The sequence below is a fragment of the Corvus hawaiiensis genome, chromosome 1 (assembly GCF_020740725.1).
Source record: "Corvus hawaiiensis isolate bCorHaw1 chromosome 1, bCorHaw1.pri.cur, whole genome shotgun sequence".
Taxonomy (NCBI): Eukaryota; Metazoa; Chordata; class Aves; order Passeriformes; family Corvidae; genus Corvus; species Corvus hawaiiensis.
This window is the reverse complement of record NC_063213.1, coordinates 68,756,173-68,770,206: the sequence shown is the minus strand read 5'-3', so window position 1 is coordinate 68,770,206 and position 14,034 is coordinate 68,756,173. Positions and strand designations below refer to the sequence as shown.

The 14,034-nt window shown below is 41.3% G+C and overlaps 2 protein-coding genes across 3 annotated transcripts in view; one reads left to right on the top strand and one right to left on the bottom strand.

Annotated features, from left to right (window-relative positions):
• LYRM4 (LYR motif containing 4) overlaps positions 1-1,548 on the bottom strand; it is an 85,588-nt gene extending 84,040 nt beyond the window's left edge. Inside the window, exon 1 of the mRNA XM_048309911.1 lies at positions 1,404-1,548. Within this exon, the coding sequence (XP_048165868.1) occupies positions 1,404-1,489 (86 nt within the window). The 5' untranslated portion in view covers positions 1,490-1,548. The remainder of the gene's footprint in view (positions 1-1,403) is intronic.
• A 6-nt stretch (positions 1,549-1,554) lies between these two features.
• FARS2 (phenylalanyl-tRNA synthetase 2, mitochondrial) overlaps positions 1,555-14,034 on the top strand; it is a 233,900-nt gene continuing 221,420 nt past the window's right edge. For both annotated transcript variants that reach the window (XM_048309888.1, XM_048309880.1), the window contains exons 1-2: positions 1,555-1,594; positions 8,103-8,208. The gene's annotated coding sequence lies outside the window, so the exon portion shown is untranslated. The remainder of the gene's footprint in view (positions 1,595-8,102; positions 8,209-14,034) is intronic.

Here is a 14,034-nt window from a genome sequence, read left to right as displayed (position 1 = left end):
GCAAAGAGCAGGAGAAAGCCTTGACAGCAACAGAGCATGATGCAAACACACACTGCTGAGTGGAGGCAGTGATGAAGGTTTATTAGTGCCAGCTCATTTTCAGCCCCACAGTCCTTCTCAGGGCACTCCCTTGCACCTGAGGTTTGTGGAATACTTGTGCCTTGCAGAGCACAGAGCTCACCACAGTTATGAAAGTTTAAAGGCTTCTGTTCCCAATTCTTGCCTGGGAGATGATTCACAGCACAGGTAGTTCACATGTCTCTTCTCATGGTGCAACTGAGTGGCAAAGTAAATAAACTACCATTGGGCAATACAATTTTGCCAGTGTGGGTGAGTACCACCCCCTGTGAACACAGCAGGTATCTAATGGAGTCCAGGCCTATGTCTAACCTTTGCCAAAAAAACGGTGCATGTCTTTCATCAACAGCCAGAGGAGGCAGGCAGGCAGGGAGCCACACAGACTGGCAGGAAGAGTGAACCCTGATCCCTCATTGCACCCTGAGCCTGGACACAGCACATGGTGCCAGGCTTTGGCTGCAGCCTGACCTCTCCTCGGCCAGGAAATGGGCAGCACACAGACCAGACATGGGCTATGTCAGGTTCACAAAATCATTAGGGTTGGAATGGATCTCTGGAGATAATCTAGTTCAACCCCCCTGACAAGGCAGGGTCACCTTGAGCAGGAGACACAGAAACACATCCGATGGGTTTTCAATGTCTCCACAGAGGGACTCCATGACCTCCCTGGGCAGCCTGTTCCGGTGTTCTGCTGCCGTCAATGTAAAGAGGCTCTTCCTCATGTTGAAGTGAAACTTCTTGTGTTTTGGTTTATGGCCATTGCTCCCCATCCTGTTGCCAGGCACCACTGAAAAGAGTCGGGCACCATCCTCATGACCCCCAGCCCTGAGATATTTCTACGCATTAATGAGCTCCCCTCCCAGTCTTCCCTTCTCCAGACTAAACAGGCCCAGCTCCCGCAGTCTCTCCTCAGAAGAGAGATGCTCCAGACCCTTCTTCATCTTTGTGGCCCTCCACTAGACCCTCTCCAGCATCTCCTCGTCCTTCCTTCTTCTACTGAGGAGCCCAGACTCAGCACAAGTACCCCAGACTCCAGGTTGGGACAGTCTCTGTCCTGTCCCTTCTTCCTACAGCAGGCATAGCCTGCTGGTGCTTCTGCGGCAGCCCGGGGCCTGGCAGAGGGACCGGGGGCTGCCCATTCCCTGCGCTCCGAGGCGGGTCCAGGCCCGGTGCCGGTCCCGCTGTCGCTCCAGGGCACGGCTCGGCTCCTCCGCGGGGTTGCCGGAGGCCGCAGCTCCCCCGCGCCCCTGTCCCCAGCACCGCCGGGACCCCACGCCTCGGCGGGAAGCCCTGCGTGCGCCGCGCCCCGGAGCCCTTCCCCGCACCTGTAGTTGTAGCCGCTGAAACGCTGGCTCTCCCGCAGCAGGGCACGGTACAGCCGCAGCACCTGGGCACGGCTGGACGCTGCCATGTTGCCGACACCGAGCTCCTCCCGCGGCGGCGAGGCCCCTTTTCCCCGCCCTCCCGCCGCCCGCGCCGGGCGCAGCCGCGGCGGAGCGGGGCCGCAGGGCCGGCGGTGAGTGGCGGCGCGGAGCGGCAGCGGCCAAAGCTCGGCCCGGGCCCGGCGCGAGGCGCGGGCGGGGCGAGGCGAGGCGCGTCCCCGGCTGGGGCAGCCCCGGGGGCGGTGGGCTCGGGGGACTCGGGGTCGGTTCCCGGGTCTCGCCGGGTCGGGCCTGCCCGGTAGCTCCGGCGGGAATCACAAGGCGCGACTGTCCCGGGGGTGCCTGCCGGGCTCGGCCGTGCGGCTGTGAAGGGCCCGAGGGCGGGGAGGGAAGGCCCGAGCCGCAGGGAAAGCGAAACCAGCGCTCAGAAGCGGTGGTCGGCGAGGGCAGCAGCGTGGTGTGCGCGCCCCGTACTTGGTGTGCCACGGGGAGGTGGATGCTGGCGCGGGGGGATGGATACCGGGGCAGGAAAGGAGCAACAAGTGATGTGTGCAGGGGGTTGCCTCGGAACCGCTGTATACATTTGCAGTCAGTGTTCACGTACTGGAGAGAGTCCTGCAGAGGCCACAAAAATGATTTGGGGTCTGGAGCATCTGTCTTTATGAGGAGAGAGTGCGGGAGCTGGGCGTGTTTAGTCTGGAGAATAGAGGACTGTCAGAGGATCTCATAATATAAATATCTCAAAGGTGAGTTACAAGAGCTTGATGCCAGACTCTGCAGTAATGCCCAGCAAAAGGATAAGGAGCAGTTGCCATAAACTAGAACACAAAAGTTTCACCTCAATGTGAGAAGCAACTTTACATTAAGGGTAGCAGAACACTGGAACAGGCTGCCCAGGGAGTTTGTGGAGTCTTCTTCTCTGGGGACATGGAAAATCCACATGGATGTGTTCCTGTGTCACCTGCTCAGGATGACCCTGCCTTGCCAGAGGGGTTGTACTAGATGGTCTTCAGAGGTCCCTTCCAACACCAACATTCTGTGATTCTCTGAAATCGCTATAGACATTTGCAGTCGGTGTTCATCTGTGCTAGTGTACCAGGGGCTGTTATGTTATAGGGATGTTTGAGTTGTTCCTCTCTCAATATCTGGTTTTAAGATGAATTTTGTTATTTAAACCACACATCAAGCATCCTCCTTTGCTTAAAGTTTTGCCACTGCAGAATAAACTTAACTTCGTAACTTAGAGGTATTATGCCACAGCTGTATTTAATGCTGATTTTTGAATGTTTTCAGCAGTACAATTTATTTAGAATCATAGAATCATCAAGGTTGGAAGAGGCCTTTAATCTCCAGTCCAGCTGTCCACCCAGCACTGCCACTGTAACCCCTAAACCACTAAATCCCCTCACCCAGCACTGCATCCAGGTGCCTGTTAAAGACCTCTAGGGATGGTGATTCCACCACCTCCCTGGGCAACCTATTCCAATGCCTGACCACCCTAACAGTGAAAACATTTTTTTCTACTATCTAACCTGAATCTCCCCTGTCTCAGTTTAAGGCCATTTCCTCTGGTCTTCTCACTGCAGGCACAGCAGAAGAGACCGGACTCCACTTCACTAGAACCTCCTTTCAGGTATCATGACAGGGTTCCTACTTCCTTCACAGTTTGTTTTCTATAAAGTAGATGTGTAAAACAACTATCATGTAGATACTCTACATATTTCTGGCAACAATGCTTCAATTGCTGCTTCTAATTTAACTCATATTTTATTGCATATGCATTTGAGTATTCTTGTCAGTTTTACATCTGATGCAATTTACAGTTTGTTTTAAAGAACTAAAATAGTTCTGTGCTTTTGGATGTAATTAATATAGACACATGAATTTATTTCAAGTTTATCTTTACAGGTATGCTATGTTTTAGCAGCCCTTTTAGGCTTCTGAAAATGGAGATTTTCCGTATGCAGAAAATTTCCTGGATGTTCTCTTTATCAAAACCAAAACTAGAAATGTTACAGGAAATGTAGAAAAACATATGCAGCTGCAGTACTAGGATGAGCATTGCTTTTGAGGCCTTCCCTTGTAAGCTGTAAAGCAGTGTGTTTTGGTTTAGGTCTTGGCATTCAGGACACCCACATGGAGAAATACAAAGCAAGCGTGCCCTTCATTTGCCAGTGGGACCAACCAAATGCTCCTTGTAGCCCAAGCCATGTTGTTGATGCAAATTGCCATGCCAGAATCAGAGCCCATTTGGGGTGCTGATGCTCCCTATCTTTGCAGCTGTTGCTGGCTGGGCTGCTTAATACGTATTATAGCAGAACTCTGGCTTTGTATCTATGGACTTACCGTCTTCCCTGAAAGTAGCAGTGGCCACCCTGCCCTTTGTTATGATGGTGGGCTTCAGACAGCTTAAAAAGATAATGTTTTTGTCACATACAGAGCCAAACTTAGGTTTGAGAGTTTAGCAAAGTTATGTGATGTCATTCTGTGGATGAGTGCGGCAGTTGTTCCATCTAATTTTACAACAGCCCTCAGGTATTGTTGGAAATAAAGTTTTCATGTTGCAGTCTGTATCTCTAAATGATGAGGGAGTAACTGGGATGAAAGCATTAAGCAAATTTTGTTTACAAGAACGCTATTGATTTAATATTTGAAAAGTAATTATAAATTATTTTTAGATAGCCTCAGATGCTAATCCTGCTCGTGAAACTCCCTGACAGTTTTTGTGAGTTTTGTTTTTTTACATTTTTTTTTTTTAGGTAACCATGTTTGTCTCTTGAAAAAGCCTAGAAACCCCCTATGTTTAGAATAAGCAGTAAGCGCATACAATGTGTGATTAAATGCAGAGTAAATCTATCAAAGGAGAGAAGTCTTTCCTCTTGTCTCCCTTTTCTAGCTTAACCTTTAATACACTCAAGGAGGGAAGATCAATTTTTGGCAGAAACTTGTCACCGTTGTGCAGTTGGGTTGGCACTGTTAACTGGAAAAATTAATTATAATCTTCCGCATTTGCTACTGTGGTTTCTTGGAAGAGATGGGTTATGGTCCCGGAAGTCGTGTCATTCTGCAGGGAGTGGACATTGCTGTGACTGGGATACACGTGTTTCTGCTGGCCTTTGTTAATGTGCAATGTCACTGCAAGCCTGCAGGGAACTGAAAGGATGGACACAGCCCAAATGACCGCTGTGTGTCCTGTGACACTGGAGCCTGTGTATGGGGAAGCAGTAATAACCACTTCATTAGCTACCTCCTCATTCCTGAGGGGAAAACTACACCTGAATTTAGGGTTGGTGGGTGTTCATTTGTATAGAAGTTTTTGCTTTCAGCCTTTGGTCTGGGAACAAAGGTGGCATATGTCTTGCCTTTCTGCATCTCTTGAGATAAATAAGCACTTTGAAAAGGATATAATAGTACCGGGAAGGTTTAAGTGTGTAGTTGCTAAAAGACAAGGGGGGGGAAAGGAATTTGGATGAAATACCTGCAGAGGCTGTGGACTGGTGTGAAAGAAACAGCTGTTCTATTCTCTAGAACATATTCTATGTCCTGTCGTCTGATGCCGGATTGTTCCTTGTGGTGCACTATTTCAGCTTTATGACATGACACTGAACACTTTCAGAGAGCACATGCTTTCCTGGCATGCTGCTGTTGGTTTTCATTATTTTTCTTTGGGGGTCAGAAGGATAATTGATTATAGTGATATTATAATCTCTTTTAATAATTGTTTTTCAGTTTATGAAAACATGCTAATTTTTCTGTGCTGCAGTGGTGTGGTATCTCTTTTCTTTCCTGCTCTTAGTTCTTGGTTGATAGGGTCGTGCACAGTGATATCCTGCACAGTGTAGAGTAGGACCTTTGAAAGAAGGATTATAAATCACAAGAATTTTGGGATTTCAGTGACAAATGTAACAAACTATAATTTAACCATTCCCTATGGTGAATAAGATTTCCACAGTATCAACAAGAGGCCTTGATTGACTCTGCTACTTTAAAAAAATTGCATTTATTTGGTTGCCCTGTAGAAAAGAACATTTTTATTTAGGAGGAGAAACTTCCATATTTCAAATTCAGCTATACTCCTAAATTCTTTGTGCATTTAAAAAAATTCTACCTGGGAGTTCAGAGGGAAGGAAAAATTGTGACAAAACTCTTCTCTTGGTCATCTTTTTGTGAGTTACCCCATCTCTTTCCAAACTGAATTGCAGAATGCTGTGTGTTGTTTAAAGTAAGATTGTAAGAATAGTAGTAATAGGAAAACCAAACCACAACCAGCAGTGCATTGCCTGTTGTAGTACTAGGTCTTTTAAGGGAATACGTGTTTTACCACTGCTCCTAAACCTTTGCTAGTTCATGATCTCTTGTGCTGCAGGCATTGAACTAAAAGAAACACTGAATTTTGTCTTCCCTGTTGGCCACAGTTTTAACTTTCTAATTTCCTGTGGCCATGTGCAACTCCAGAGGACTTCATGGGCATTGTGTTACCTGACAGTTAAGGAGCTGGACAGTTCAGGAGTCGCAGGATAACTTCTGGATCAATGAAATGCAGTGCTGTACACCATACTGATTTTGAAAGGTGTTCTTAGTGGATGTATATTGGTAAAGTCCTATGAAATGCTTGAAATAAAAACACTATAAAAGGCCAGAATTAAATGGATAATTTTGTGTTACAGTTATAGGCAAGAGAATATCTGATAGGGATTAAAATTACCAGTAATGGTTAAATAGTTCAGCATGTAATAGTTGCATCAAATGCAAATGACACTTCTAAACACTTCTAACCTTAATGCTGATGAAGACAAGAACCCAACAAAAAATTACCATATTTTTGCTGTGTAATTTTTTGTCATACTGAAATCTTGCTCAGAAATCTAATAATGAGAAGCATGAAGGACAGTATTAATGAAGTGTTCTCATCCATGACCTCATCAATTCAGAAATGCTTTCTTTGCTGTGCTTTCCAGTGTTTTATCGAATTCAGCCTTAAATAACTTCCCTTTCTGTGGGAAAATACATTCTACTTTATATTGTATTGCTGTTAAGAAATGTTTTCTGATGCTCATCCTATGCCACCCTCTTCCCTGAGTTCATCCCACTTTTTTATTTATGCCCCTTTAGAGTCACACTGTGAAACTCCTCTCTCTCCTCTGCAATTTACACTATCATCCTATTTCTCAGTAACTGTCAGCCAGACAGGCTAAATTATGTAGTTATTTTGATATTATTTCTGTCCTCTTTCAAAGGATATTGAAAATTTTAGCTGAGGAAGCAAACTTAGCTGTAAAACAAGGACTGATACTTTGTTTAAGAGCAACTGAGAATCTCTTTGTAGCCATCCCTGTATATTTTTTGCTGACTTGTGATTTCCAGTTTGGCAGGTCGGTTACAAATGGTACTGCCAATCTTTTGAGTTAAAGATCATGATTGCACCTCAGATGTTTTGCTAGAGCAAAGTTCTTTCTTCTCTTGAGTATCTTTTTTTTTCACATATAAATGTGTATGTGAGTGTGCAAAAAACATGTAAGTATGTATACAGGCATGCACACGGTCATGCTGTGGTGGTAAAGGTCATGCCCTTCATCTCAGATTCTCCATCTTTCAGTCTCGGGGATTGGTGCACAGCTAGCACCTGTGTGCTGTGGGGTTTTTTTCTGCTTACCCAATCGCATGTCTCAAGCATGTGAAATCAAAGACATCCTGCTGCTTGCATGCATCCCAGTTCTTCTGCTCCCTGCATTGTGGGCATGGGCTTTCTTGTCAGATGATGCTAGGGGCCAGCTCCACTCAAGGACCACTGCTTAAGTCCTTCCCTGAAACTCCACCTCAGTAGCCATTTCCTTATAAATCCTTCTTGTGTGATTATTTGTTGGAAGCAATTCCTAGATCAAAGTATTAGTAGGTGTAGAAGTATCATGTTGATGTAAGGTAGTGTGGATCTGATGTAAGAAAACATGTTATCCAAGGTAAAGTAAAAGTAGAAAGTTCTTCTATAATATGTTGGAAAGATGTGACCTCTGATAATGGGGCATGTGGAAGGAACTAATATTTTAAATTTTTTCTAGTGGAAGAAAGTTAAGCAAAATTGTTTTTTACAATGGATGGGTAAACATCAAGGACTGAGTGGATTCTAAGTAGGCAATCCATTTAGTTTTCTGACTGTCAGATGAGGGGAAGGGGAATATGATTTTCCACTTGCAGCACATTTTCATTTTATGTTGTGCTGTGCATCCATGTTTGACTTTTTGTTCTTGTAGCTTGGACTTCTGATCAGGAAAAAAAATCAACAGTTTGAATAGGAAGCTGAAGCAAATTGTTTCTGGAGATGAAAGAAGACTATGGAGCAGTGCTTTAATTGAAATGAGGAAAACAATATAGCCATATTAGGGACTGCAGTAATGGTAGAGTTTAAGGTATCTACTTTTGCATGATCCTTGACATTTTTGATCTTTCATCTTGTCTCACTATTGGTTTTATGTCCTCAGAGCTCTGACAATGAGTGATAGTGCATTAGGGACATGTTCCTATATATATCATGCTTCTGATGCATTTGTAAGATCAGCTGAATTGTCAGTACTTCCTTACATGCCTTCACAGTTCTAGATAGAATTTTATTTTTATTTTATTTCTGTTTCTGTTTTTTATATCTAGGGTGACTGTGTCAAAATTTGTCTTTCAGCCTGAGAAGGAACAAAGCACTGACTAAAGCTAACAGGCAAAAGAAGCAGAGCTAAAGAAAGATTATCTCTGCTTGAAGGTAAATAATCAAAAATAAATTTAGCTTTCTGAATTGGTCTTTGACAGCAGCACTGCCAGCCTTTTTAGTCAGTAACAAGTTTTCAGTCCCTCTCCATTTTAATTAATAATTAAATTTTAGTTTATTTAATAATTAAAATATCTTTCTTCATCTTCAGCGACTGCTAAGGACAGGTATGATAACTATCTATATTTGCTTTCCATATAGAATTCATGCATTTCCTTACGCCTAATGCAAAGAAAATTATGAGACTTGAGACATAAAGATAGGTGTGTAACAATAATGAGAGAGAGAGAGAAAGAGGGAGAGATAGAAAATAATAATCTTCTGAAAAAGAAATTCAGAAGGACAAATTTTAACATCTTTATATTAGAGCATGTCCCGATCCTTGAATATAATCCCTTTGAAATCTGCCTAACTACCTAGGCAATAAGTTGCTGTTCAGTGTGAGAGGAGGTGGCAGAATTAAGTTCTCCATGCTTTACACACCAGTTATTATTGATGCAAGATGGGATGGGATAGGATAGGATGGGATGGGATAGGATGGGATGCTCTGGTGAATGGAGAGTGAACTCAGGGAGCTCTGTAGAGGCAATAGTTAGGAATTTACAAACCCCACCATTAACTTTCCAGTCTTATCTACGTGACCCCATGGCAGCATCAGCGAAAGGTAATGGGGGTCAGTGTCTCCTAATAAAGTTTGTGAGTTCCCTCCAGCTGGGAATAAGTGTTGATTGAGATGGGGATGCAGACCTATGAAGTGGAGCTGCCAGCTTTCCTATAGGGATGGGTTTACATTCTGCTGAAAGGCGGGAAAGAGGAATGGGGGAAGAAATACTTTGAAATACTGTTCTGGGAACATTTGTGAGAGTTCATCTCTCTGGAGATCTGAATTAAGTATCTCCTTGTTCTACAATTTCTGTGATTAGCTTTTTCAGGTATGCTTTGTAGCCTAGTATTGGTTTTGACCAAGGTCAGGTTGTGGGGATTTTTGTTGTTGTTGTTGTTGTTTTATTTTGTTTGTTTGCTTGTTTGTTTTAACCTGGCAGTACACATGCTTTGTTTCCTTTAATTCATTTTTATGCAGTTGATTTTAATTTTTGTTTAACTTTTTCCTTTTTTGGAAATGATTCCTGGTGAAGTAGATGCACTGCATCTAAAACGGAGAAAACAGGTAAACAGAGCAAATTATCAGGTCCTCACACAGATTTAATAGTACTTCTATTTTTTTTGTGTGTAAGTAGGATTTCTAAATTGGTTTGACTTTCATGAAAGTTTTCAAGACCTTCACTGAGAGTGTTCTTACTTTTGAGAGTGTTAGCATAATTTTTTAAATTGCTTTCTCACTTATTTTGACTGGGAACATAGCTTTTTTTCAACTTTTGTTTTGACTTTGATTTTATTATACTAATTACTTTCAGTGTGAAAATTGCATAGTGAATTACACCAAGTCTTTCTATGGGAAGAGTTTGTTGTAAAATGGACAGACATGGTATTGTAAGCGTAAAATTATCACATATTTAAAACGTAATTAAATAGAGGTAAGTTTTGTTGAGCTTAGTAAAGCTGCTTGCTTTTTATGTGGGCACACTAACTTTGTCAAGTTTTATGAAAGAATCTTGTTCTAAACAGATAGAGAGATGTTGCTTGATAGAGGTCAGCTTTTTCTGTTTCCTTTCTGTCCCTCTTCCTCCCTGCACAGATTGTGGTTCGTATTCCACCCTCCACTTCCATTCGCAATGTGTCTTATTTTTACACTACCATTTTATTGCTGTTCTGTTGTGGCAAGTTATATTCTTAATATAGTATTCATTCTACAAACAGAAACTGTGCTGGATAGACTTGAACTAAGTATGTGGGAACACCATGTTTATTCTAGTTACTTTGTCAGACTACCTGAGTTGTTATTTAAAGGATTCATTTTTTAATAAACTTAAGAGATATTGCAGATTCTACCAAATCCTATTTTGTCACCTGATATTAGGAGTTCATTTGACCCTAGTGTCCCCTGTGGTCTCAGTCTTGACCCTGAGTGGCAGACCCTGCTGGGCCTGTGTGGAACACGATCTTTCAGCATGTGGCAAATTGCAATTCTACAGATGATTTTAAAGAAAAAAAAATCAAAACAATTATTTTCTTTTAATTTTGATTCTCTCAGTATGTAACAGATGTGGCATTAACTGAAGATTGTTTTGTCATGTGTGACCTTGAGCTATAATAACATCTTATTCTTCATTAATAATAAAAACTTGATTCTTTTATGCTGTTATTTTCTTTAGTTCCCTGACTTGCATATCTTCTTCCACCTAGTCAGTGTGTATATCTTGTCTCGGAATGCAAGATGAGAGGGTATTGCCTTTGTTATTTAAAAACTGGATGGAGCATCCATCCACTTCTGTGCATAGTCTTGAATGTATATACTTTTATATATATGTATATATATACTTCTGTGCCATAGTCTGAGATGTGCATTCTGAGCTCTGTCTTCAGGTTTCTTTCACTGAAGCTTGTTCTGGAGGGAAGCGTGACTTGCATGTGTCTGGTGTCACATAAGGGTTCTCTGACCTAATTAAAATACGTGGCTTTCTCAAGGCCTTTCGGACAAAGAATTTCTTTTGTTCGTTGTGCTGGGCTTTGTGTAGAGTAAGTATATCAGTATTAGCAAGCCTTATAGGAGATGTTACCTGGGAACATCACAGTTGTTGAAACATGAAGGTGCTTGGAAGCCCATTATCCTAGGGAGCTGTGAGCCATGGACTCAAGTTTATTTCCTATTTTCTAGCATTAGTGACAAAGAAAGAAGTTAGCAATACTAGTCTTGTTCTTTTTAGTGTTATACTTTCAAACCTTTTTTTTTAATCTGGTGATAGTGGGACTGCATGGAGACACAATTTAAATCTGTGTTTTAAGTCATGCTTGCCTTGCTTTCCTTGCTACAGAATATTTTGGAACTAGTTCTTCTTTAACAAGTTATTGGAGATGTCAGCACCTCTGAGATGCTGTAAAGGCAGTTGTGTTCAGATGTAATCAAATACAGTGTTACAAGGTAGGTCTGCCTGAATACATATGAATTAATCCTGGCTGTAAACTTTTAACAAAACCAGAGCACAATTGTATCAGGAAATTGGAACAGGATTGAGCAAATGCATTTTAAAATTTGAGTTATATTTGTTTGAATAGGCAGAACTTTAAATTTAGGGGGCTTAAATTTATCATGAATATTTATAACTAGCATTGTTTATAATTCAGTATCAGTTGTTGCAGTTGAAGTATTTTTAAGGAAAATACTACTTTTTTTACCCTTAGGCTTTAAACGTAATTAATGCATTTATTAGGTGTAGTCACAGAAGATGTTTCATAATACAAGTAGAATATTTGCGCATCAGGTTTACTGTCTTTTGGTAACCCATATGCACTCATAACTGTAGAATATGCAAAGTATAATTTTTAAGGTGGTTAATGGAGGTTGGCTAGGCAGTTAATTCTTTTGTTTCTTCTTGGGTACACTTGTCCTTAAAAGAGTGAAATAAGTCTTCATCTTGCGGCTCAGCAGTTTGTTGGAAGACTGAGGAGGCAGTACACAGGCTTGACAGTCATATGGGATTTAGAAGAAATACATTATCCATTCACCTATGGTAAATTTTAGTGCTGGAATCAAGGAAATAACAGCGGAGTAGTAAAAAAATAAATATGTAAATAGAGTAAGTAAGTTTGCTAAAAAGACCAGGGTAAAGGAAAGCAAACTGAAAATGTTTAGCAGTGCAATCTTACTTCATTTTTGCTTCACCTTCTGAAATTTGTATTGCTGTGAGACCAACTGTATTGAGACAGATACTATGATTGTGTGAGATTTGCTGGCAGAGCTGTTGTATTGTTTGCAAATTTTGCTGTTCATGAGAGTCCAGCATTTTGTGTAGGTTAAATGGGTTGGAACGAACTGTGTCATTTAGAAACTGATGTGGTGGGGTTTTTTTTTCCTTTTACAACATGCAAGTCAGTACTGCACTCTGTGTAGGCTAGCTGCTTTTCCCTATACTTTTGTTTTATTTTTTTTTCATGCTTTATTTGTGTTTGCAACACATGTGATTTGGGATCAAATGTAAATGATGATACAGAGTTTCTAAACAAATTTTGTTTGTTGTGACATAGTACGTATTTGCAATTCTGGCTTAAGACTTTGGGTAGTAGTTCTTGAGAGATGAAGGTGTCTTCTGCTTCTAGACTATGGTAACAGTAAGGAAAAACAACAGCCTAAGTCACTAGCACAAAAATGGGAGAATAAAAAAGCTGGTTGTTGATTTCTGTTTCACTCACTCAACAGAAAAGAGCTTCAGTGATAGGGAATTGTACAAAACCAGTAAAGGTTTTCACATTATCTAAGAAGTGTTACAGCAAACAGAATTTACTTCTTAGTAGGTCCCATTTAACATTTCAAAGGTAGTGGGCTCTTATTAAGGAGAATGAGCTGCTAGCAGTGTTTTAAAGTATAAGAAAGTATCTCTTTTTCTCTCAAGAGCAGTTATTAGCGCATGGGTAAATTTATAGGGCTCCGTTTTTACTCATTGTACCTTAAACTCTAACTCTGTTATTTTGCAGCTATGGTGTACTCAGGCAAGGGCTGAGTTTAAGAACCATTTTTTACATGTCTGGACCCAGTAAAAAAGCCCTGCTAACATTGTTTTTTTAATTGGATGCCTAAAAGTGGCTCTGCAGAAAACTTCTCTGGAAAAGCAAAACAGAAGAAAGAGGGTAGGGATTTCAGTCATCCTTTTCTGACATCTCTCTCTTTACACCTCTTTCATCTCACAGAGGGGTTGAGAGAGAAGGGGCAAACATACTGGGAGATCATTTCACATTCCAGTTCAGGATTTTAGGTCTCCATGAGAGATGATTTTGCATTGCATGGGAATAAAATCCTGCAGCTCTGACTCCCTGGTCATTAGGTTCCCAGTGGCACAGCAGAGTTGTCCAGGGCTTCTGAGTAGGTACAGCGAAGGAGACCTGAGGTGTGGTAATAAAAGTTGTAGGACCATTCCCTTTCCATTGGTTTTAGTGTGTTTCTCCAACATGAAGTAGAAGGAGGTGACGATTTAAAAAAAAAAGCCTTTTCCAACAAGAAAGGCTCGAAATCTGTCTTAGAATAGGAAAGAGGTAAGGTGGCCAACTAGGCAGCACTGCATGCATAAATGTTATTGAAACTACGCCAAAACACCATTTTTTGTTTAAGCTTGTGTCCTTGTATAGATGAAATGGGAAGTTTCAGGCATAGACACTATTCTTCCTGTTGAAAGCTGACAACTTCAGTTTTCATTTAACTGGCTTGATTCTTGAACAGGAAAGGTTTTTTTTTTAATTATTATTTAATTGCCTATGTGATACTCATTGCATTTGAGACATTATGCGGTGGCTATTAAAAGTGATGCATATATTGATTTCCTAAATAAAGATTTTTGACCAGCTCCTTCCCAGCTCTGTTTTAAAGGAATGAGAGCCTTTAGGCTGATCTGAAAGGACATTTGCTGAAACCATGGCTACAAAGCACCTGAACAGCACTGGGAGATGAGTTTTGAGATGGTAAAATTAAATTATCATTTTTAATACAAACATTTAGTGAAAAAGAATGTGAAAAAACATTGTTAATCAGAATTGAAGCAAAGGCTATTCAGATAGGTTTCATAAATGTAATGTCCAGTTTACTGAAGTTGTTTGGCAGTTGTGACATTGCATTTGAAATGTGACTAGAAATAGATTTTTAATCTGAGCACTGATTCTTTTTTTTTTTTTTTTTTGCTTTAGATGACATTAATTTGTCTTTCTGTTCATCTT